General features: G+C 54.1%; 8 protein-coding genes across 8 annotated transcripts; 5 read left to right on the plus strand and 3 right to left on the minus strand.

Moving 5' to 3' along the window:
- Nucleotides 1-54: 54 nt before the first annotated feature.
- On the minus strand, nt 55-1,529 carry F5Z01DRAFT_634918 (UV radiation resistance protein and autophagy-related subunit 14-domain-containing protein; the record flags this gene model as incomplete). The annotated part of the gene is made up of 2 exons (XM_046262102.1): nt 55-884; nt 950-1,529. The coding sequence occupies 2 exons, from the start codon at nt 1,527-1,529 to the stop codon at nt 55-57; spliced, it is 1,410 nt and encodes a 469-aa protein (XP_046119873.1).
- A 330-nt stretch (nt 1,530-1,859) lies between these two features.
- On the plus strand, nt 1,860-2,711 carry F5Z01DRAFT_526274 (uncharacterized protein). Its single transcript, XM_046260442.1, has 3 exons — nt 1,860-2,310; nt 2,362-2,485; nt 2,536-2,711. Exons 1-3 carry the CDS (start codon nt 1,999-2,001, stop codon nt 2,586-2,588), a joined length of 489 nt encoding a protein of 162 aa, XP_046119874.1. The 5' UTR covers nt 1,860-1,998; the 3' UTR covers nt 2,589-2,711.
- Nucleotides 2,712-2,834: 123 nt separating this feature from the next.
- Nucleotides 2,835-3,371, plus strand: F5Z01DRAFT_634920 (uncharacterized protein; the record flags this gene model as incomplete). The annotated part of the gene is made up of 2 exons (XM_046262103.1): nt 2,835-2,867; nt 2,913-3,371. 2 exons carry the CDS (start codon nt 2,835-2,837, stop codon nt 3,369-3,371), a joined length of 492 nt encoding a protein of 163 aa, XP_046119875.1.
- Nucleotides 3,372-4,469: 1,098 nt separating this feature from the next.
- Nucleotides 4,470-5,811, plus strand: F5Z01DRAFT_600139 (alpha subunit of casein kinase; the record flags this gene model as incomplete). The annotated part of the gene is made up of 6 exons (XM_046260748.1): nt 4,470-4,542; nt 4,629-4,670; nt 4,784-4,962; nt 5,016-5,210; nt 5,262-5,681; nt 5,734-5,811. Coding segments are annotated over 6 exons (987 nt in total), but the record flags the coding sequence as incomplete, so codon positions are not given.
- Nucleotides 5,812-6,351: 540 nt separating this feature from the next.
- F5Z01DRAFT_650616 (uncharacterized protein) lies at nt 6,352-9,883 on the minus strand. The gene has a single exon (XM_046263179.1). The coding sequence runs from the start codon at nt 9,772-9,774 to the stop codon at nt 6,403-6,405; it is 3,372 nt and encodes a 1,123-aa protein (XP_046119877.1). The 5' UTR covers nt 9,775-9,883; the 3' UTR covers nt 6,352-6,402.
- A 289-nt stretch (nt 9,884-10,172) lies between these two features.
- On the plus strand, nt 10,173-11,682 carry F5Z01DRAFT_680460 (autophagy protein Apg6-domain-containing protein; the record flags this gene model as incomplete). The annotated part of the gene is made up of 2 exons (XM_046265602.1): nt 10,173-10,257; nt 10,310-11,682. The coding sequence occupies 2 exons, from the start codon at nt 10,173-10,175 to the stop codon at nt 11,680-11,682; spliced, it is 1,458 nt and encodes a 485-aa protein (XP_046119878.1).
- A 590-nt stretch (nt 11,683-12,272) lies between these two features.
- Nucleotides 12,273-14,731, plus strand: F5Z01DRAFT_619132 (uncharacterized protein; the record flags this gene model as incomplete). The annotated part of the gene is made up of 2 exons (XM_046261071.1): nt 12,273-12,483; nt 12,534-14,731. 2 exons carry the CDS (start codon nt 12,273-12,275, stop codon nt 14,729-14,731), a joined length of 2,409 nt encoding a protein of 802 aa, XP_046119879.1.
- A 912-nt stretch (nt 14,732-15,643) lies between these two features.
- Nucleotides 15,644-21,014, minus strand: F5Z01DRAFT_529961 (P-loop containing nucleoside triphosphate hydrolase protein). Its single transcript, XM_046260448.1, has 2 exons — nt 16,342-21,014; nt 15,644-16,282 (listed from the first exon to the last, which is right to left on the minus strand). The coding sequence occupies exons 1-2, from the start codon at nt 20,539-20,541 to the stop codon at nt 15,713-15,715; spliced, it is 4,770 nt and encodes a 1,589-aa protein (XP_046119880.1). The 5' UTR covers nt 20,542-21,014; the 3' UTR covers nt 15,644-15,712.
- Nucleotides 21,015-21,519: the final 505 nt, after the last annotated feature.

The raw sequence follows: 21,519 nt of genomic DNA on the forward strand, positions 1-21,519 counted from the left end.
GACGATACCAGGCGTTTGACTTTTTCTTGAACAATGGCCGCAGCCACTGTATGATTACTTGACCTTGGTCCACCCTCTAGACGTGCTCGTGAGCCCTGTTGAGGTCGTGGCTTTGGTTTCCACCGTAGTGGCTTGCGTAGGATCAGGCGCCTCATCGACCTTCCAAGCTTCGTCCTCCAGCACCTCCCAATCTGGAGCTGCTGCATCGCCAATCAATTTCCTCCTGAGTTTATCAGCCAGCTTCAGCGGACTGGGCAACCTGAAGCTCTTGATCAACTCCGTCCCCTCTGGCCCGCCGAGAAAATAGTACATGGTGCCGTGAGAGTATCGCCCTATCCACGTTGGACTCGACGAGTCTCTTCCCGCGCTGGCATTCTTGATCTTGATGGCTCCTGGGACCGGCAGGCTCGCAATCTCCGCGCTGTTGCGTTGTATGAGGAGGTTATACAGGTTGCGCCCTATCTGGCATACTTCGTCAAAGGGATTCTTCTCCCCTACCATGATCCCCTGCGTGCTGCATAGCCAGGCGATGTTGTAGGCGAGGAGAGCTACTCCTTCCAGAAAGTAAGAGTACGCGGCTGGGTCCTCTCTCAAAAGCTGCGGAAGCGGTTTGCTCACATACAGCGGGCGGGCATGGGGCAGCGGCATTGCTGTTGTGTCGCTACCAGGGGCGAGAGCAGTGGGTGTCGTGGGGCCAGAATTCCCAGGAAATGGCAACTCCGCATGGCGGTAAGAGTTTGAGAGGCTGAGTATAGTTGGAAACGGATAATCGCGGTGAGGAGGTGTTATTTCAGCGGGCAGCCGAATAGAGAAGTAATACGTCGCAATCAGCAAGATGTGAACAATATGTCCTAGTGAAGTCGTGATTTGCTCGGGGCTAGAGCCTTTGAGGGGTCAGTATAATACACAAATCCAGAGAACTATAAGACGAACGAAAAGGGTGACGTACTATTCATCGAGACCAGGTCTAGCACAGGCACTCGGCCCACGTAATAGTCATAAGCGCCCCTGCTGCCCTTGCGAGCAACTCGCTTTAGACCATACAAGTTGGCCGCTTCAGCCCCAAGAAATGCACGCGTTCCAGCCATGCTTTCGGCAGACTGTGACCAGTTGAATCGTTTGGTGGCGATTGCGCGCTCTTGGTCTGTTATCAGCTTCAACCTGCGCTCCTTGGAGCCGTCGGCCATGGCGGCTAGGTCTGATTTGCGCCGGGATAACGCTGCTCTTCTCTCCTGCAGCTCAGCCCGAGCTGTCGAAATATCATCGCGAAGCTTGTTGGCGGCATCGAGTATCTTGGTTGTGTGCTCCTCAGTGATCATCTGCTGATGCTTCAGGGTGATGAGGTCCGCGTTGCTTGGCGTTGCTGGCTCCTTCAGTGAATCCTGGAGTTGGTTGCGCAAGGCATCGGTCTCGAGAAGAACTTGTACGTGTCTTATTCGAGGCTCGTACAGTTGATTGCGTCCATCGGTAGCGCAAAGAAAAGGCAGACGCTTCGGATCGTGGACTCGACGGCATATGTTGCATTCCATCGTCAGATCTCAGGATTACACCCCTTGTGTTCGGTGGCATATATAGGTGTGAGAAATTTGGTGAGACAGATTTGGCAATCACTGAGATGGTATTGTGGTGATCGCATTGGATTTTGAACCGATGCGAAGATTAAGTAAGTTCGTAGATGAAGAGGACATGTGACCGTTAACATTAAGCTGGGATTGTGATGTTGAGTGAAGAAGGGTGGCGTCACGAGGTGGTGTCGGCGCTAGTCGGGCGCTGTAGCGGGCAATAGGCGCCAAACACTCCAAACCAGCGCTGTGGATACAGCATAGCGGTCCATTATACGCGGAAGGCGCGAGCGTTCAGACGTGACGCGCATTCTTCCTTCACCGAGCAACCTGTGAATTAGGCACCTCTCATCTCTTTCCACCCCTCGTCCTCCTTCACTTTCGGTACTACCTATGGTTTGGTGTCTAATGAGCACCATATGCCATTGACAGTACAATGGAGCCTCAGTCCGAAACAGCGAGCGGCGAGCATTCGCCCAAAAGCAAGCTACAAGACGAAGAAGAGTCGCCGGTACCTGAGGTGCCAGAGGTGCCAGAGGCTGGGCCCCAAGCAAACGGAATCAAAGTTGCCGACAAGACACCGGAGCTAGATAATGTCGCGAGTGGCAGAAGCTCCAAAACACCCGATTCACCTGACTTGCCTGCCGTCTTTGACTGGGACGACTTTGAGAAGCGCTACGAAGACGCACTTGAGCAAGCAGACGCACGAGAGAAGGGGATTCTGAAAGAAGCAGAGGAGCTGTCTAGAGTAGGTCGACCTTGGTCTTTCTTTGGCAATACAGATCTGACTTCAGTCCAGTATTTTCAAGCGTGGGCCTCCGCGGCGTCTTCACACGACGACGAACGCGCAGTGAAGAGACTACAGACACGCAGACGCTACGTCAACTTGTCTGAAACTGCAATGGAGCGTAAACAAGACCACTGTAAGGAAATGCTTTTTATGTCCCGCACGGAGATATGCTCACCCTTCAAGATGAGCAGGTTGTCAAAGCGTTCGAAAGCGCGCTGGCACTTCTGAGGAATTGATTCACTCCACCCAACGCTCGCCGCAGCACTGTTCAGATCACCACAGTACCGCTCAATAATGCCGGGGCATCTTTTTCCTTGGTGTCAAAAAGAACTTGTTTGTATTTTGAGGGAAACTAAAGTGCCGTGCTGAGAGCTCTGGCTTGTCGCGCGTGCGCGTGCACGTGACGCGTTCCAAGCTCGCGCCTGCTGCACTCAACCTGACGCGGTGCGCATGGACTGCGTCGACCGATTTTCACCATTACCATGCTATCGACCCAAGCACCCAATATTGCTCAAGTTAGTCATTTCCCCCAAGATGACAGACGAAGACTAATGACATAGCATGAGCTTAGTGCCTTTTTCGAGTCTCATTTCTCAGGCCCGGCTGTGGCCCATTTTGAGGGCACTTTTGTGAAGCCTTCGGCTGTCGACACCGCTGATCATCAGGAAGATGATTGGGCAGAAGAAGAGCAAGACGACCTAGGCTACTATAATGATGGCGTCAAGCGGACCTTGACAGATGCTCAAATAGAAATGTTCCGACATTCGGAACTCAAAACTCTCCGTCGACAGCTTGAGAAGGATGCCGCAAAAGCAAAGAACCCGACAAGTGGCACAGCTGCTGAGGATACAGATGCTCGGACAGACTCGACACGACTGAAGGAGGCAGATCTGCCAACAAATTTCAGAAGCAGCAAAAAGCGAAAGAAGACCCGAAAGCCAGCTGAGCCGAAGCCGGATCTGCGCAAGCGAACGTGGGATGTGGTCGACAAGGGCTTGGACTCGCTCGAGTACGATTGAAGTTTGACTTTTCGCGGCGTTTTGGATTTGAACAAATGGTTCGATTTACCTCATGTAAGCCTCCTTCCCCTTTTCCTCCCTTTGATGTGATGAAAACCATTCGTATCGTCATCCTTAGTCGGATCGAGGTTGGGGATGGAGGAAGCACTAGCTTGTCTAGTGTTGACGTCCTTGCAGTCACGACATGTCGAGCAAATAATCTTCTCTCTGAAAACACGCTTCCACCATTCAAGCTACACATACACTTTCGAGGCCTCTTGACTGACGGCACATAGGGTCAATGATTCTTTGAAACCACCTCGGTTTCGATTCCGGGTTGGGTGGCATAGCGATGGCGTTCAAGACACATTCATTAGTTCGTCCCCAAATTAACTAGGCTTAGGACCATGTTCTGTTGCGACTGCACCTTAGTACTTGACATGTACCTGCTGTGAAGTTCAAAGCTTTATTGAGAAACAGCTTGCGAGGCAAAGTGCTTGGGAAACCGGTGCCATCTGACCGGAATTGCACTATGCTGGATTATTACGCATTTCAGATGATGAAGAGGCAAGACTTTTGTAGCCCAGTGCCAGCCGACCAACGGCAAAGTTACTTTTGCAGCTATTTTTCAAGCCCATGACAGCCCAGCTCTGCTCCTGCCATCTCGCAATTGCTTGATAAGTTGATATGAAAGCCACTGGAGGGCGAGACCGTTCTTATCTGCTTATCAATGGGCTTATCGGCGTAATCACGTCTTGGCACTGGGCGGCCCTGTCCCTCCCTCAGTTCAGCCCCTCCACCTGGTCAGGCCAAGGTGACTTACCAGCCTGAGTTGTGCCCGGTGGAACTCGAGCTGCATTCGTTAACCACCATTCCATCCACTACTCACGTTCATTGCCAGCATTCGCTCATCCAACGCGGGCTGCGATCGGCCGTGTTCGCTGACCATATTTTATAGCAGCACATCGCGCGGTGTAGCGCACAATTTTTAATACACGACGTGAACCATCACACCTGGTGCGCGCCCCTCCGACGACTGCGATTGCCCTCCTCCAACCAACACAACAACCCGCCTTAAAACGACCCTGCGTCGCCGCTGCGCGACGCCCACCCGACAAGATGGCGCGGGTTTACGCCGACGTCAACCAGAGCATGCCTCGCAGCTACTGGGACTATGACAGTGTCAACATCAGTACGTGCTCGCGCGTCCCGCGTCGATTACACGCCAATGCCCGCGTGCCCTCCAAATTTGCCAATTAGACTAACCCCGCAAATTAGGCTGGGGCGTCCTCGAGAACTACGAAGTCGTCAGGAAGATCGGTATGTTGAGGCTCCTCGCGCTGTCCTCCCTTTGCCTGCATCAGTGTGATCTGTGTAGAGAGGGCACGGATATTATCTACGTGGGGTCGTCCCGCTGACGCAATTCGGAACAGGTCGGGGAAAGTACTCAGAAGTCTTCGAAGGAATCAACGTCGTCAACTACCAAAAATGCGTCATCAAGGTCCTCAAACCGGTTAAGAAGAAGAAGATCAAGCGTGAGATCAAGATCCTCCAGAATCTGGCCGGGGGACCCAACGTGATTGCGTTGCTGGATGTCGTACGGGACTCGCAGGTGCGCAAAGAAGAATGTACGATCAAGGAGGAACTCGACTAACTCGTGGGCAGAGCAAGACTCCTTCCCTCATATTCGAATATGTCAACAACACCGACTTCCGAAGTCTCTATCCCAAGTTCAACGACGTCGATGTGCGCTTCTATATCCTTGAGCTCCTGAAAGCGCTGGACTTTTGCCACAGCAAGGGCATTATGCACAGAGATGTCAAGCCACACAACGTCATGATTGACCATGAGAACAGAAAGGTCCGAATTTGCCTTTAATCTTGCAGGAAATTCTTATGCTGACTAGTATAGCTACGTCTCATCGACTGGGGTCTGGCCGAGTTCTACCACCCCGGGACCGAATACAATGTCCGTGTTGCGTCACGCTACTTCAAAGGACCCGAGTTGCTGGTAGACTTTCAGGAATATGACTACAGCCTCGACATGTGGAGTCTGGGGGCCATGTTCGCATCTATGATCTTCCGCAAAGAGCCTTTCTTTCACGGTCAAAGTAATTCTGACCAGCTGGTCAAGATTGCCAAGGTTCTCGGCACCGATGATCTCTTTGACTACCTCGACAAGTACGAGATTGAACTGGATACCCAGTATGATGACATTCTGGGACGTTTCCAGAAGAAGCCATGGCATAGCTTTGTCACGTCAGAGAACCAGCGCTTTGTCTCCAACGAAGCGATCGATTTCCTCGACAAACTCCTTCGCTACGATCACCAGGTAACTTGTGCTCTTTGAGTGGCATCTGCGCCCGTTGCTAACGTAATTGCAGGAACGACTCACTGCGAAGGAGGCCCAAGGACATCCCTACTTTGACCCCGTCCGCGACACTGAGGCATTCAAGCAAAGCCTGACGAGTACAAACGGACCGGCGAGCAAGTCCTAGAAGAAGCCCGCCGCTACGGTATCTCAGTCGGGAGGAAGCGCCTCGACTGTGCCGTCTACTCTGCCACCACTCAATCTTACCACACCTTCCCCCATGGAGTTGGGTTGAAAGTGAAGATTTTGGCACCGTTGTCCTTGTCGCCAACGACGCGAGATTGTAGCGTGCAGCTATGTGGGACTACAACAGGCCGGCGTTTGCCACCTTGAATTATTATGTAGTATCTTCTTCTGGCGGTGTAGACGAAGAAACCCACGAGCAGCATCCTCTTCCAAATCTGAAGCTCAGACGCCGTCAAGCCTGAAACCAGACATACGCATTATGTCGCGGACGAGGCAGCATAGGCCAAGGCATTATCGGGGCGTTCTGGACACCGGCGCAGCAGAGGTTCGGCCACTGAGGGCAAGCTTCAAGTTTGTCGGTTCTTACATGAATAGTTTTTTTATTATTGCAATTGGCGAGTGGTCGTGCGGTTACTGGAGAAAGCGTTCAATACATGATTTTTAACATCCTCTTGATGCCGAATTGACAGCTTATGTATATTATATGTTGTTTGCTTTACTGTAAGCACGTGAAGCAGAAGTCTGCCTCGCATCGATACCCGTCCACGCCACAGGTTTTGTTCCCATTACTGGGATCCTGCGCTATGCTGGTAGGCACGCGGTCTCGTTTCCCTTTCTTTCTGAGTGGCGTACGATACACCTCTGTGGTGAGAATGCTAGGCTTCCAGCTCCTCCTGATAGGCGTGACGCTTTTCCTGCCTCCCAGTACCGCGCTGTGGCCGACAAGAGGTGACAGCTCATCGCTGCGCAGCAGCTCGTCCTCGTCGGCATCAGCTGTTGAGAGCAACGATACGAGAGATTGTCGAGATGAAGAAGCACCGTTCATCTTCTTGATCGTACGATGCCGGGGTGTAGATGGTTTCGCTAGGGATAGGCGCTTGAGTCTTCGTGACGGACTTGACGATGCAACGTCTGACTGGCGAGAAAGCTTAGGATGGTTGGCTTCCATGCCAGGTTCCAGCGTCTTCTTGGGCTCTGGAGACAACTCGAGAGGTGGCAGCTGTGGCTGCGCTGTGTCTGGGCCTTCGGAATTATCTGTTGGGAAGGGAGGCGGGTCATCGGAGTCGGCGATGGTCTGCTGTAGACCGTCTTCTTTGATTTGGAGTTGTGGTAGAAATGGGTCGGGCTGCGCTTCGGCAGCAGACCCAACATCCACGTCATTGATGATCTCGGCATCAACGATGGGAGCTGTGTCGTCCTCCGAGATGGTATTTTGTGCTCCTACAGTAGTCTCGGTACCTTCGACATTTGGGGCTTCAGTGACATCAGCTGCAGCAGTTGGGACATCCTCTGTCGTGGGTTCACACTGCTCGGGAGTGCCATTCGACATTGTCTCAATGTCATGCGTAGGCTCCGCGCCTGGCTCAATGAGCGGTGTCGAGTCAACCGGAGTTTCCAACAGTGTTGTTTGAGGCAGTTCCTCTTCCGGGATAGTCAAAGACTTTCTCGGTCTGCCCCTTTTGCGTTTTTGCACTTGCTCAGATGGCGGCGGAATCTCAGGCTCAACTTCTAGCCCAGTAGATAACGATGCCGCATCGGGTTCACTGTCATTGCTGATGTAGATTGAAAGTGACTGGTTCTTCCTTGGTCGGCCCCGTTTCTGGCGAGCTGGAAACGTGCCGGTTTCCAGGGTGGCATTGCTCGGCTCGCCAGCCGGCGCATTGTTGGCTGAATTGGGGCTTGTGTCGTCGTTCTCCATGGTCTTATCAGTCCTTCCTGGGTCCGCCAGATCTTGGTCTGTCACGCCGTGATCTCGCGGAACTATAGGCGTCGAGATCGCAGATTCAGCAGCTTGGGTTACGGACGTTTCCGCTGCATCGGGTGAATAGCCCGAAGTCGAGTCAGGCCTCGATGGAGGAGCTGCTGGATTCGTAGGTTGAGTCGAGGGGCTCATGTCTGACTCAGAGGCGTCACATGGCTCTCTCTCAGTGCAGGTAAGCGTAGAACTTTCGGGTTGAAACTGCGTCAGACTCGTTGGCCCCTCCACAAACTCAGACTTTGACAATGAGCACTGTGGATCTGGGGACTGGGTGTTGAAGCCGTCTTGTTCATGCCTCTTGACAGTATCCACGGAGCCAACTTCTGCATCAATATTGTCAGGCTCCTGATCAGCAGATGTATGAATCTGGACTTGTGCAAGGGACTGTTCGCTCGCAGAAGCCCCAGCCTCCTCAGACCCAGGCTCAGAGAAGCTCTGGGTTCTTTCAGCCCGCCGTTCGCCTGTATTAGACCTGCCCACCAGCGGAACGGTCGTCTCGATCGGTAGGGGATTGATCAAACCTGCCCTTATTGAATCTGCCACTGAATCCGCGGGATCGTTTGAGATCTGAATGGCTGATGCAGGCGAGTCGCATTCCGTTGCCAGCAAGTTGCTTGCTGGGGATGGAATCGTAGGCGGTTGGGGTGTATTCTCGTCTAAAACAGACATAGGCTCAGACTCGGAATCAGGGATGGTCATTCGCTCAACAGAGACATCTTTATGTCCCATATTAACCTCTGATGCCTCATGACTAGACTCAGGCGGCGTAGGGAGGGTTGGGTCGTCCGGTATATCTTCAACATGTTGGTATTCGTCGCAACGAACTCGCGCCGGAATAGCAATCACGAAGCAAGACGACCCGGCCAAGTCACCATGCGCAGCGCTTGCGTTACAGTCGTGAGGCTCTTCGGGGCCTTCATTGTTGCCAGCGACTTTTGTCGCGTTCATGTCGAGAGCGTCGACCTCTCGCTTGTTGGATTCAGAATCGCCAATGTTGTCACTCCTCGGAGCGATGTCAATGGCATCTTTGCTTTCTCGCTCCTTGCGCTTGGGCCACGCTACCTTGCCCAGAAACTCGACTTGTCTTCGTTCTCTCCCCGATCGACGGAAGCTTGCTAAATTCGCATGTACATCGTCCTCTGCGGAGTTCTGGTACCCATCCTCGACCATATCTCCATTGGTGTCTGGTACAGGCGGGGACCCAGAGGGGGACTGTGCGCGATTGTTCATGACCCGTCTCGATTTCGAAGATGCATCTTTCCGTGAAACGTGAGTGCTATCCGCCACCCGGGTCTGCATGGTTGGTTGATACGGTTTGCTTGCAAGTGCATATTCCGTATCTGATTTCATGCCATTTGTCATGAGATTATCGGGGTTTTCGTCAAGCCCAGTATCGGAGCCTGCGTCCCGGTCGGTGGCAGACACCCAACCGTCTTCGGCAATGTTTGGCATCGCCATGGCTCTGCGCAATGCCCCCATTGTGCTCTTCCGTCTTCTCGGATAGGGCACCCAGTCATCTTCGTCGTCGGCCTCGGGTGTCCAGATTGATATTGCCTCGAAGTCTTTCGCGGATTTTCCAGGTCGACCTTTCCGAGGCTTTGGCCTTTGCATGGTATGGTTTGGTAGGCATTTTTCTGATACTGATGACGCAGTTTCGAGCCCTCCCAAGAACACACTGTCCGCCTGTTGAGTTGCAACAGCTGCCTGGTCGCCCCAATCGTCGGATATATCGCACAAAAGTACGCCCTCGTCCTCGTCCTCGCACTCATTTCCACCTGACTCGTCCTCCATGCCGAGATCAGTGTCATATCGCATGTTTCTGAGATGGCCACGGTCGACGACAATTGCTCCTGTATTGAGGTCCAGCTCATCGCCCACGTCCTCAAAGTCACGGCTGTATTTGGCGATAATCCCAGCCATCGCTTGTTCATATCGCGTCACAGCTCGTGCTCGCTTCCTTTCGAGAACAAAGTCGGGGTGTCTCATCTCAGACACCTCCTCCGGTTCCAACTCCAACTCGTCACCTTCATCTTCGTCACTTGGGTCCCTCTCGTCGTAGGGATCATAGCCGGTAAGCTTTAGTCGCTTCGCCGGTGGTGAGGCCATCATGCGACATGAAAAGCGGGCGAAAAGTATTCAGGTTGGATCCTGCCATTGAAGATAAGTGAAGGGGCGTGAATTGTGAAATCATGGGCGGTTGGACAAGCAACGACGCGAAAATACGCGGGTGAACAAGGGGCAGGGCAGGCGCGTTAAGAGGTTGCAGTAGCCTCCTTCCTCATAACGTCATGCGAGTGGGGCGGCGCTGTCCAAGCTCCAACTCAGAGTCCGGAGTCAACTTTAGGCAGCTCCAGCTTAAAGCCACGCGACGTGACCTCTTCCTACACGCGTCACCATCCGACAAATCGCTGACAAGCGCTTGCAACACTGGCGTTCCTGTTTTTTTATTGACAGTTGGAAGCACGCGGCCTACCATCAGAGCGAGCACCCATGCGAAGAGTCACATCATGTATTGTCAGAAGTGCCGCCAGCCACTGAAGCTGGACGGATCCCTCGAAGATCTCAATCCAGCTGCCTACGACCTCCTGATCTGTTCGTTCTAGAATTTCCTCTTTACCTTCCGTAGTCCCTGACATCTCTGCAGCTTCGAGCACCCCCCAAAGCGAAAAGCCGTCCACGAACCAACCGTCTGCGAAGCCTGCCGCGCAAGCATCGGCCCGCAAAGCGCTTTATGACAAGGTCTCCCGCAATAACCCCCAACCGATCTTCACGCGGAATCATGGAGGCTCTCGCCGCGACTCCGCCATGTCATTCATTTACCTGACCGAATCCCAAGTCGGACATTCACAGATGCCTGCCGAGCCAGCGGCCGTTCCCCCACAACTTGCACAGGCGGACAGCAACCGCGGGGCAAAGGATCAGCCGCCTGGCACCGACATGGGAAAGATTGATCGTCTATTCGAAATCTTGTCATCGCGGTCAGACATAGATCATCCAATATGTATCGACTGCGGAGATATGTTGGTTGAAGGGTTTCAAAAGCGACTAGACACAGCGCTCAAGGAGCGGGATTCCTACGTGAAACATTTGCGACATGTACAGGCGAACAAACCAAGCAAAGAGGATATAAAGGCACAGCAAGAAGCGACCAGAAAGGCCTTGACGGACAAGGAACAGGCTACGACAGAGCTCAGGAAATTAGAGGCTGAAAAGGACACTCTCGACGCCGAGATTCTCGAATTGGAGGAGGAGGCACGCAAGCTTGACATTGAGGAGGAAGTGTTCTGGCGAGAACGCAACGACTTTGCTGCCAAAATGGCCGACTTTCAAGCAGAGAGGGACAGCGTCAATGTCAAATACAGCAACGACTCGCAGCTCCTGGAAAAGCTACAGCGATCCAACATATATAACGACACGTTCTGCATCAGCCACGATGGGAGTTTTGCGACGATCAACGGCCTGAGACTCGGTCGACTGTCTAACAAACCAGTCGACTGGCCGGAAATCAACGCCGCATGGGGCCATGCTCTGCTACTCTTGGTCACCGTTGCAGACAAGCTCGCGTACAAATTCAAGGGTTACGAAGCCCAGCCCATGGGCAGCACCTCTAGGATCATCCGATACGATGTAGCGACATCCTCATCAAACAGAAGCGGAACACGCGGCACCGTGCAGCCGCCACCCAAGAAGCATGTACTTGAACTCTTCAGCTCTGGCGACATGCCTCTCGGCCTCACGTTTATGCACCGGAAGTTCGACAATGCCATGGTAGCCTTTCTAGAGCTAGTACGGCAATTGGGCATACATGTTGAGCAGCAGACAGAAGCGTCTGGTAACATGCTGAGCCTACCCTACCGGATTGAGGGGGACAAGATCGCAGACGTGTCCATCAAGCTTGGCATTGCGCAAGATGACGGATGGACGAAAGCTTGCAAGCTCACGCTGACCTGCTGCAAGTTTCTCCTAGCCCACGCCGCCCGCACAAGTTCTTCGGATACGAGGGCGTCCTCTGGCTGAGAGCGCTGCGGGATAGGTGCGCCCAGTCCTGGCTGACAGCAAGGCGTCCACCTTTGATGCAAGCGGCATGCAGCCTGCAGCCCTACCGAATCAAGACCTGCAACTTGAGGCCTCGAATCTCACTTATTGCAGTGCAGCGCACCGGCTACAGCTAGGCTATGCCCCGCTTTGGCTGCCTGGGGATGTTGTGACTCAGTTGCAGGCAGCCGAAGCATACGAGAAGTCCAGTCTCATCTGCCGCTCAACCCTGGTTCGCAAACCATTTGTACGCCCTTCCGTTCAGTCATCAAGAAAGCCTCCTCGTTAGCCTGCATGTCTCAATGCTTCGTTGTCAACCAATCAGACGCCCTTTGGTGCCAGCTACAGGGCGACTGATGCCTAGCACTGCTGTGTTCACACTGCAGACTGCAGCAGATACAGTCTTTCCTCGGCTGGCCGTGTCTCTATGGCGTTGCTCATGGACAAGCTGACAGGGCGTATATAATAAGCTTCATTCATATCCCCATCTTTTGGTCCCCATTGACACTTGTTCTCGACCCAGCAACTCACCCTATATTGTTTGCCACATGCTGCATCCTACTGCCGATACGATGGCGTCGGAACGCGTGCAGGTCTTCGAAGACTCTGAGGCCGACAGTGCCTCTGATGTGAGCTACTTCTCCGATGCCAGCCCGCCTCGACAACGCCGTCGACCTCGCCGGACGCAACACTTGAACCCTGGCTACATTCGAGTGGATGGCAAAGTCCCTCCTGTGGTCCATACGGTGGAATATGTTGGTCGCCGGAACAGAATATTCGCTCGTAAGTACCTGCCTCCTATGCCATTTACGACGTGTTGTTGACATGGCCAGTTCGGCAAAGCACGAAGCCTTTCAATCGCATCCTTGAATCGAAAGTCCTTGCCAACGATCAGCCCCATGTTGGCCAAGGAGATGGCGAGAACGCTGAGCTGGAGCAAAGGCCGATCATCGAAATTACCACTCATGTCAATTCGCGCCGCGATCGGGGTCACATCCGTTCTTATCGTCGGCGGGACAGAGTGATCCGCCAGCCTGTCACTGCGGCTTTTGGCAACGCACGCGATTATGTCAGCGGCTCAGAGAGTGAGGTGGACGACGTGGTCTCCCCCTTTGTGGTGATGCGAGATGCCGAGATGACAATCTGGTCCGAGCATCTCAAGAACGCCCTCAAAGCTGTCGTAGCATACTACCCGTTCTTCAAGCTATCAGAGGAGACACTAAAGATCCCCTCACCATACCATATCCTCTACCACCATCGCCAAGAATTGTCTACATATCGCAACAATCAGCCTGAGACGCATTCCGCAGAATATGCAGCGACTACCTCAGCTCACATCGATGTACTTCTGGACTTCCTGGAAACAAATCAGTGCTCCGGTGTCCGCAAAGAAGAAGAACTCCACAAACTTGATGTGCCGTTGGCCACATTCAAATACTTCTGGCTGCTCCTCAAGCCGGGCTCTGTCGTCTACGCGAAGCGTTACAACATATGGACTCCATATATTGTGAGCAACATTATCTCCGGCGGAGATGGCCAGTCTATCAAGGTCAATGGCTGGCTTCTTGAATCTGGCGGCGCCCGAGTTGAGCGCTTCATGGAGTCTTTCACCGTCCCACCCTGGCTTGGTGAGCAGGCCATCAGTACGTTGCCCGTTGTTCCTGCTGCCTATTGGAAGGATGATCTTGAGGCGCAAAACGGCCTGCCCATGTATGAAAAGTGCGTTGCCGAGGGCAAGATGTACTGGGATCTTCTGCAAGGACCAAAGTACATGCAATATGATGGACATCTCGTCGAGTCCGGTGACAGAGGTAGACATGCTGGTGGGCCCTGTGGCTTTATGTCAAGCCGTGTTGTCTGCGACATTGCTGGTCTCGAGAAGTTCATGAACATGGGCCCGCCGTCCTTGGACTTTGCACCACCGTCCCCACGCCGGGAACGCCCTGTTCGCCCGCCCCCCAAAGACCATCTGCCAAAGTCTCGTCCGCGTTGCACATGTGACAATTGTGCCGACTTGAGACCAGCTGGGGAGAATTACAGCCCCTGGTTTGGATACGAAGACCTTGATCCAACCAGGGATACTCCTCCAGATGATGATCTGTTCTACGTTTTGTTGAGCAACACAGTTCCTGGTTTCATCCTTGGCAGTCGCCGGTGGGGCCACCTCAACATCGCCCATCTCAAGCCTGTCGAGACTGACAAGAATGCGTTCAATTCACTGATGATCGATGAAGACATCAAAGTGACAGTCAAGGCCCTGATCGGTCAGTTTGCAGCCAATGCCGACGGCATGATCAAGCCCTGGGGAAACGACTTTATCAAGCATAAGGGCGATGGTCGAATCTTCTTGTTTCACGGCGAGCCCGGCGTCGGAAAGACGTGTACCGCTGAGTGTATTGCAGAGCTCACGGGCCGACCTTTGCTGTCGCTCACTGCTGGCGACCTAGGCATCGACTCGTGGCGGGTGGAACAGAATCTCAACTACTTCCTCGACCTAGGCCAGCGTTATGGCGCCCTCGTGCTACTTGATGAGGCGGATGTCTACCTTGAGCGACGTCGTGCCCGTGACATTGACCGCAACGGACTCGTCTCGGTCTTCTTGCGCGCTCTTGAGTACTATAGAGGCTGCATCATCATCTCGACCAACCGCGTTCGCGCTTTCGACAAGGCCTTCATGTCCCGCATCCACGTCGCCCTGCACTACAAGAACCTGCGCAACGAGGACCGCGAGCGCATCTGGGACAACAATTTTGAACGCCTGAAGCGCGACTCTGGGGGCAAGGTGCATGTCTCGGTGGCGGCCAAGGACTACATTTGGGAGAGTCGCGATGTGCGCGACCTGACCTGGAACGGCCGCGAGATTCGCAACGCGATGCAGACAGCTCTGGCACTGGCGGAGGCAGAGTCCGCGGAGGAGGGTTTGGACAAGATCACGATCACGGAGAAGCACGTGCGGGCTGTTGTCAAGCTGAGCGCTTCGTTCAAGGACTTTATCAGGGATTCGATGCCCGATGACACGATGAGCTCTTGAGAGCCGTGCGGAATGCCAGGTTCTCTCAGCCTCACGCGTGACTGACGAAAGGGCGCATTGTCTTTAGCACTACTTAACAGATTGTCCATCAAATGTAACGACTTGCTTATCTGACGTTAGATAATTGACTGTTGAAGCCCTCGCCAATGTCTATTCACACTCCAAAGACCATTGATGCATACTGGCACATGCGCAATAACGCAGGCCTCTGCATCTCAAATCCCTGACAGGGTCAAGAACCACGCCGCATAGATGCATGCCAATGCTTCGTAGCTGACACATGCTCTGTAGCCAAGCTTCCTGACGGACCTTTCCGAATCTAGGCTGCCCGTAGCCCTGTGACGACTACTTTCTCAAAGAGTGGCTGTGCAGAGACCAGCATCCCCTACAAAAGGGGGGACACAGGCAAATTGATTTGGTTGGAAAGCCTCGAGGACTGCCCTGTGCTCTGTGGAAAGATGAGAGGGCATCGGCGGACGTCCTTATAGTAGCTGACCCGGCCACCCCCTTTCTCCTCCCCCCTCACACATCAATGACAATCAAAGGAGCGCACCTCCTTTCGCAGGTCGTTGTCCTCCATGTTCAAGTCGCCCGCCGTCAAGGGTTATGATCGCGTCCTCGCGCAGACATATGAGCAGCAACAGAAGGCCACGCAGCCCAACTCGGTGACCCAAGTCGACGACGGGCAGAGCGATCAGCGACAAATCTCCGACAAGGAACGCGCGAAAGCCCTGGTGGCGCAGCGGGACGCCCAGTCGCCAAGCGGACACTTTGTGCTAGGCTACGTTAAGCCGCTGAGTGCTAGTCAGGGGTACGCCTCGATGTATGCCTCGAACGCGGCGACTGGCCGTGACTGATGGCAGCGCTGTATCCTTCATTTGGGAAGCTATTGGGTTTCTGTTGGGTCAAGATGAGGGAGGGAGGAGGGAATGAATTGATGCAGTAGTAACGATGTCTATTTTTCCGGCGATCGAAGTGTCTCTATATCTCTCCATATATAGTCTGCCGCAACTTCTCCTTTTCGCCACTTTGTTCGCACATGTCTTTGAATATGCTGCCCCCTTCTTGCTCCCAGAGCTCCTTGGGTGTGCCAAACTCGGCTGCTACACCGTCTTTGAGAACGAGGATACGATCAAAGTCAGCAATCGTACTGAGACGATGAGCGATGACGATGAGGGTGCTCCCCGTGAACTCCTCACGGATGCTGCGCTGGATGAGCGCGTCGGTCTTCATGTCGACGGCGGAAGTCGCCTCGTCTAGCACCATAATCTTGGGCCGGGATACGATGGCACGAGCCAGGCAGAGGAGCTGCCGCTGGCCCTGCGACAGGTTGCCTCCCGATTCAGAGACGGCACTCGACAGGTCGCGGAAGACGTTTGTATTCTGGGGTCCCAGCGTCGATGCAGCGGCCGAAGCTGGTTCGTTGGCCGGCGTGGGAACGGCCGAGTCTACGAGATGTACTCGTGCTAGTGCCTCGCGCAACTCGCTATCTGTGCGGTCATTGAATGGGTCGAGGTTGCTCCGGATGGTTCCAGAGAACAGTACTGGATCCTGCAGTCAGATCATTAGCAAACATTCGTGATACATGTGCCGCGCATTATAGCACTGACCTGGGGAATGATGGCCAAGCGCGACCGCAATGCATGAAGATTAATCTTTGAAATGTCGAGTCCATCGATAGTGACAGTGCCCGACCTCGCTTCCAAGAATCGGAATATGGCCAGCGTCAAGGAAGATTTGCCAGCGCCCGTACGACCAATAACGCCAACTCGTTCATTGTTCTTGACGCTGAAAGACAACCCCTTCAACACCGGTGGCAGGTCTGCCGCGTAGCCTACGACAAGTTTGTCGATCTCCACACGCCCTGACGTCGGCCACGCAGCTGGTGGTTCCTGGCCGCCCTGAGGCTCGGTCTCCAGCTGACAATATTCAATGACGCGCTCAGCTGCGTTCATATTCAGCTCAAGACTGGAGTAGGTGCGAATTGCCATGAGCATGTTGGCTGAAAAGCCCAGCGCGAAGGACAAGGTGAATCCCGCCATGGCTGCGTCCACTTGAGGGCTGACAATCACGACGATGCCAACCGTCGTGGTGAACACTGTCCCGACGACAGCCATGCGGAAACCGACCCATCGGTTGACATTCCACTTGTAGAGGCTGACAGCGTCCCAAATGTCCAGGCCCCGGTACATGCGATCAATGTAAACATCTGTCTTCTGGAAGCCCCTGAGAGTAGATATGCCAGACAGGGTGGCGTTGAACAGCTCAAAGACGGGCGATTTGCTCGTACTCTCCAGACGCTTCAGCGGCCGGGCGCCGTCCAGGTACTTCTTGCCTATGACGCCTGCCAGAACGATAAGAACAGCAGCCAACGGCAATATATACGGCGACACGAGGGCGGCTGCCACGCAGACGCCACCAAGACTGAGAATGTGCCAGAAGAAGAAGCCCAGGTCCATAGTCAGCCGCTGGTCTATGATGTCAAAGTCAGATGTCAGCCGGTTGAGGATGCGACCGACAGGAACGGTGTCCAGCCATCGAAGCGGCGTCCGAATCACCGTGTGCAATATCTTGCTGAAGAGCACACGAGAGCCCCTGATGCTCAGTACGAAACCCCAAAAGAAGCGCAATGTCCCGATGAGTCCAGCTCCCAAGGAGAGAGCGATATAGATGGACAGGTAAAACCCAAGGTCGCCATTGGCGTCAGCCACAAAGGGCCCCGAGTGGGCGTGGAACATCGATTGTTGGAGCGCAAAGCCGTATGCATGCCCATGCTCTTGATGGACATTGGTGGCCGCCTGTTGGTGCTGCTTCCCCTGTCCGCCGGTCCAGATCCGTACCCACCAGCCTCTACCGACGTTGCCTGCCTCAAAGGCAATGTAAATGAGAGCCCATACTACCCAGAGGAACCAGCCACTGCAGTCACGCATGTACGTCAAATACACATGAGTCTTGACGGTACCGGTCTCGCGGGTCTCGTCCTGGATAAACTTCTTTGCCACTTCATCGGCGGCATTGTCCTTCTGTGCAGGCTTGCCGTCGACCTCACCGTCGTCATCGGGGATCTCGGTAATGGAGGTTTCTGAGCTGACGGCGGCAGACGACCCAGCAGTGGGATCCTCTTGATGCGATCCCTTTTGCTCATGGCTCTTGATTCGCTCCAAAATACCCTCCTCTTCCAGGTCAGACGTCAAGCCGGCGTGAAGGACGCAGCCCTCGCCAAGCTCGACGAGAAATTTAGTCAAAGATTGCACGAGACCGACATGATGAGTGACCAAGATGCGGGTTCGGCCCTCACAGATGGCCCCTCCGATGCACTTGTCGAAGATCTCGCGCCCGACGTGGGCATCCACAGCGCTGAAGATGTCGTCCATGATCAAGATCTCGGCACGCGAGTAGATGGCCCGAGCCAAAGAAATTCTCCACTTCTGGCCTCCGCTTAGGTTGATACCGTTGGCGCCCAGCTCAGTCTTATCTCCATCCGTAAGGATTTCCAGATCCTTCTTCAGAGCGCATACGTCAAGGACCAGGTTGTACCGTGACTCGACAAAGGGGAGACCGAATAGAATGTTGTCGCGCAACGAAGCGCTCTCCAACCATGGCGTTTGGGCGACGTATGCCATCGAGCCAGGGAGAATCCAGTTGCCGGGATGCGCATTCTCATCATGGCGCTCTGCGGGCGCTACAGTGGGAGGCACAGTGACTTTGCCTTCGATCAGATCGACCTCGCCAATCAGGGCGGAAAGAATCAGGCTTTTGCCAGTTCCTGTCTTGCCGGAGACGACAGAGAGCTCACCGGCTGGGAATGAGAAGTTCAGGTCCCGGAGGAGGAATCGGTCCTCCTCGACTACCTCGTCGTCCACAGGCCAGGCAATTGTCGCATTCTCAAAAGCCACTAAAGGTCCTTCGGATACAATCTTGCTCATCTCGGGGCCCTTGAGGTACTCGCCCACGCGACGGACCGACACAAGTGTGTCAAAGCCCACGGTCAGAATCTCGGGAAGTGCACCGAGAGTCGTTTCAAGGGAGTTGAAGATACTTATGCTGACAAAGGCAACAGAGGGTGTCAATCCACCGTTCAGGAGGGAGTAAGAGGCCAGTGCAGCAGCTGCGAGAAAGATGGGACTCACGAGCCAGCAGCCGAAGATGACAACATCACCGAGGAACATGCTCCAAGTCACGGCCAGCTCTTTGTCTCTCATGTCCATGATGCGCTTCTCCCATTGTTTCTCAAGGGCCGCAAACTTGATTTGTCGCATTCCCAGCAACGCTTCATTCAGCACAGCAAGCTTGTCGTCGCGAACATGCATCAACACCTCCGAAAGTCGCACGTACCTCTTGGCAAAGTACGTGTTGAACGGCAGTACTATGGCCCAAGCGGCCATGCCGACGATGAAAGGTATCCAGCCAAGCAGTTCAATAAGAAACCCGGAGTAGACGACGAGTTTCCCAAGACTGCTGACAATCAGGAATTGGATCGAGCAGAAGTCGGCGATGCGTCTGGTATCCACGCCCACCAAATTGACAATGGCCTGGCGCGACTTGAGCACACCGGTCTGATCAGGTGAGGATGGTGGCTCTTCGGTCGACTCTGCTACAGGCACGGCATCTGAGAGCTCTTCTGGCTCCTCCCCAACAACAAGCTGCGGGACATCGGTCTCTTTGGGTTCAGGGGACTCTTTCGGTTTGTCGGCAGCTTTGACATTCTTCCGGCGGAGAGATTTCTCGTAGATCAGCGCAGACAGTTGAGCCCTCAAAGGCTGAGAGATCATGGCAATAGAGTAGTAGTTGACCCATCCATCAATCCACTGTCCGGAGAGAGAAAACACTCCAAGCAGAATCACGAGGCCCCAGAGAAGACGAGATGGCGAGCCTCCACCGCCCCGTTCCTGCAGGAGATTGATGAGCTGCAACATGGCCCAAAAGGGACCAATTCCCAGAACACATCTGAATATCGTAACGCTCCATTGCAGGGCAAAGCGCCACCGGTAGCAGTGAATTATCGACCATATCAACTCTCCTGTGTAGCCATGTGAGTTCCACTTCGACATGACCGCATCCACTCGGATGGTGTGATCAGGTTGGGGTACGTCTTTCTCCTCGAGATCACCCTTCTTACTAGCCAAGTCGATAATCTGCCGCGCCCATGTCCAAGTATAGCGACTGAGGACAGTGGTAGTCCATTGAGCGTCCACAGGCTGGTCGCGGAAGAATACTTCGGGTCGTCGAGGGATCGAGATACTGCCAAAGACTGTGGCGAGAGCCGCTACCACGTTGACGATGCGGAGGGCCAAAGCAACATCACTCTTGCGGCTCAAATGATCGCCCACGTCAAACGCTTGCAAGACAGCCGTAATGAGAGTTACCAGAGCTGAGCCAAACGTCCATACGCCGAGATCGTGAACCTCCACCGGGGCGTGAATGGCCCAGGTCATCATCGCTTGCAAGGCAATGAGGCCCCACGAAGCTGACACAAGCCAGTTCTCGTAGAATAAGCCATCTCGAGCTGGGTTGAGGGATGTGAGGACAGAGACGCCAGTGGAAGTACCGAGCCCAACCGCAGAGAAGAAGAGGATAACAGCCTTAGGCACACGGTTCGAGAAATTGGCAATTGCTTCGGGCGTGCTTTTCCCGTCCTCGTCCTCGTAGAATTGATCTTTTGGGGCGCCTTTTCGAGTCTGTCTCACTATAGCGACAATAGCTGGCACGGTGAACAGACATGTGAGACCAAAGCCAGTCGCAGAGACTGGCAGTAAGGCCATGTGCTCCGCCGAGACCATTATCTGTCGTTTTCCGTAGTTTCCAATCATGCGGGCCCCAGTACCGCGTGCAGCATGGGGAGCGAGTGTGTTGTATAGTAGAGCCGCTGTGTCACCTGGGAGGACTTCCGTCGTTCCACGGGTGGTTGGCGCGCTCGGGAATAAATGTACCTTGTGTACGGATAGAAGACGCGTCTCGTTGACGGTGCTGAAGCAGCAACGAAGATGACCTGTAGGCAGAAAGAAAAGAATGCGCGACGACACAGGAAGAATATGGCGACGAAGAAGGCGCGCTTGCCCTTTTGTTGGTGAAGATTGACCGGCAGATCCTTCCAGGTGGCTATCACTCGCCAGCTCGCCGCGTCAGATGGTTACACCCTTGCTTGAACATTGCTTCACACTCGGGATAGGACGGCATGAGCGACTGGGCAGGGCTATCTGTTTCTCAAGACCATCTGCACCGTGTCACGCAATTATACGGTAGAAACAGCGCCGGAGCCACGGTGACGGACTCGTGAGCGGCACCTCTCTCCACACGGGGAGGCCTTTTGTAAAGCCCGGGGCGATGGTGCCGGCGCGCGCAGCTGGAGCCTGGGGAGCTTCCTGCAGGGGTGCACAGCACAGCAGCCTAGCATGAGGAAGACTGCGTGTCTGGATCTAGTACTGTCTCTGCGTATCTAGTCCTTGAAGCCGTACCTGCTAATCACAAGTATTAAACGCTGTCGGGGTGACTCATGAAGAAGTGGCTCACAATCCGGAGACTTGCAATTGGTCTGCCGTTGCACCAGTCGATCTTGGACAAGGTGCCGCCGGTATGAATCACCGCCGGCGCCAGAAGAAAAGAGGGTGCATCGCAACAAGTGCAGCGTGAGTGAGAGTAAGATGAATGATCTCGCCAATGATCAGCACAGATTCTCAGAGACCAATCTCTAATTACCAGCCCCTCGTGACGTCTGTTGCTGCCTCGCCTACTTGTACAAGCGATTCGAGGCAGGCAGGCACGGCCATGTCTGTTCAAGGTTGCACTTG

Source organism: Emericellopsis atlantica, assembly GCF_019669845.1.
Source record: "Emericellopsis atlantica unplaced genomic scaffold F5Z01scaffold_8, whole genome shotgun sequence".
Taxonomy (NCBI): Eukaryota; Fungi; Ascomycota; class Sordariomycetes; order Hypocreales; family Bionectriaceae; genus Emericellopsis; species Emericellopsis atlantica.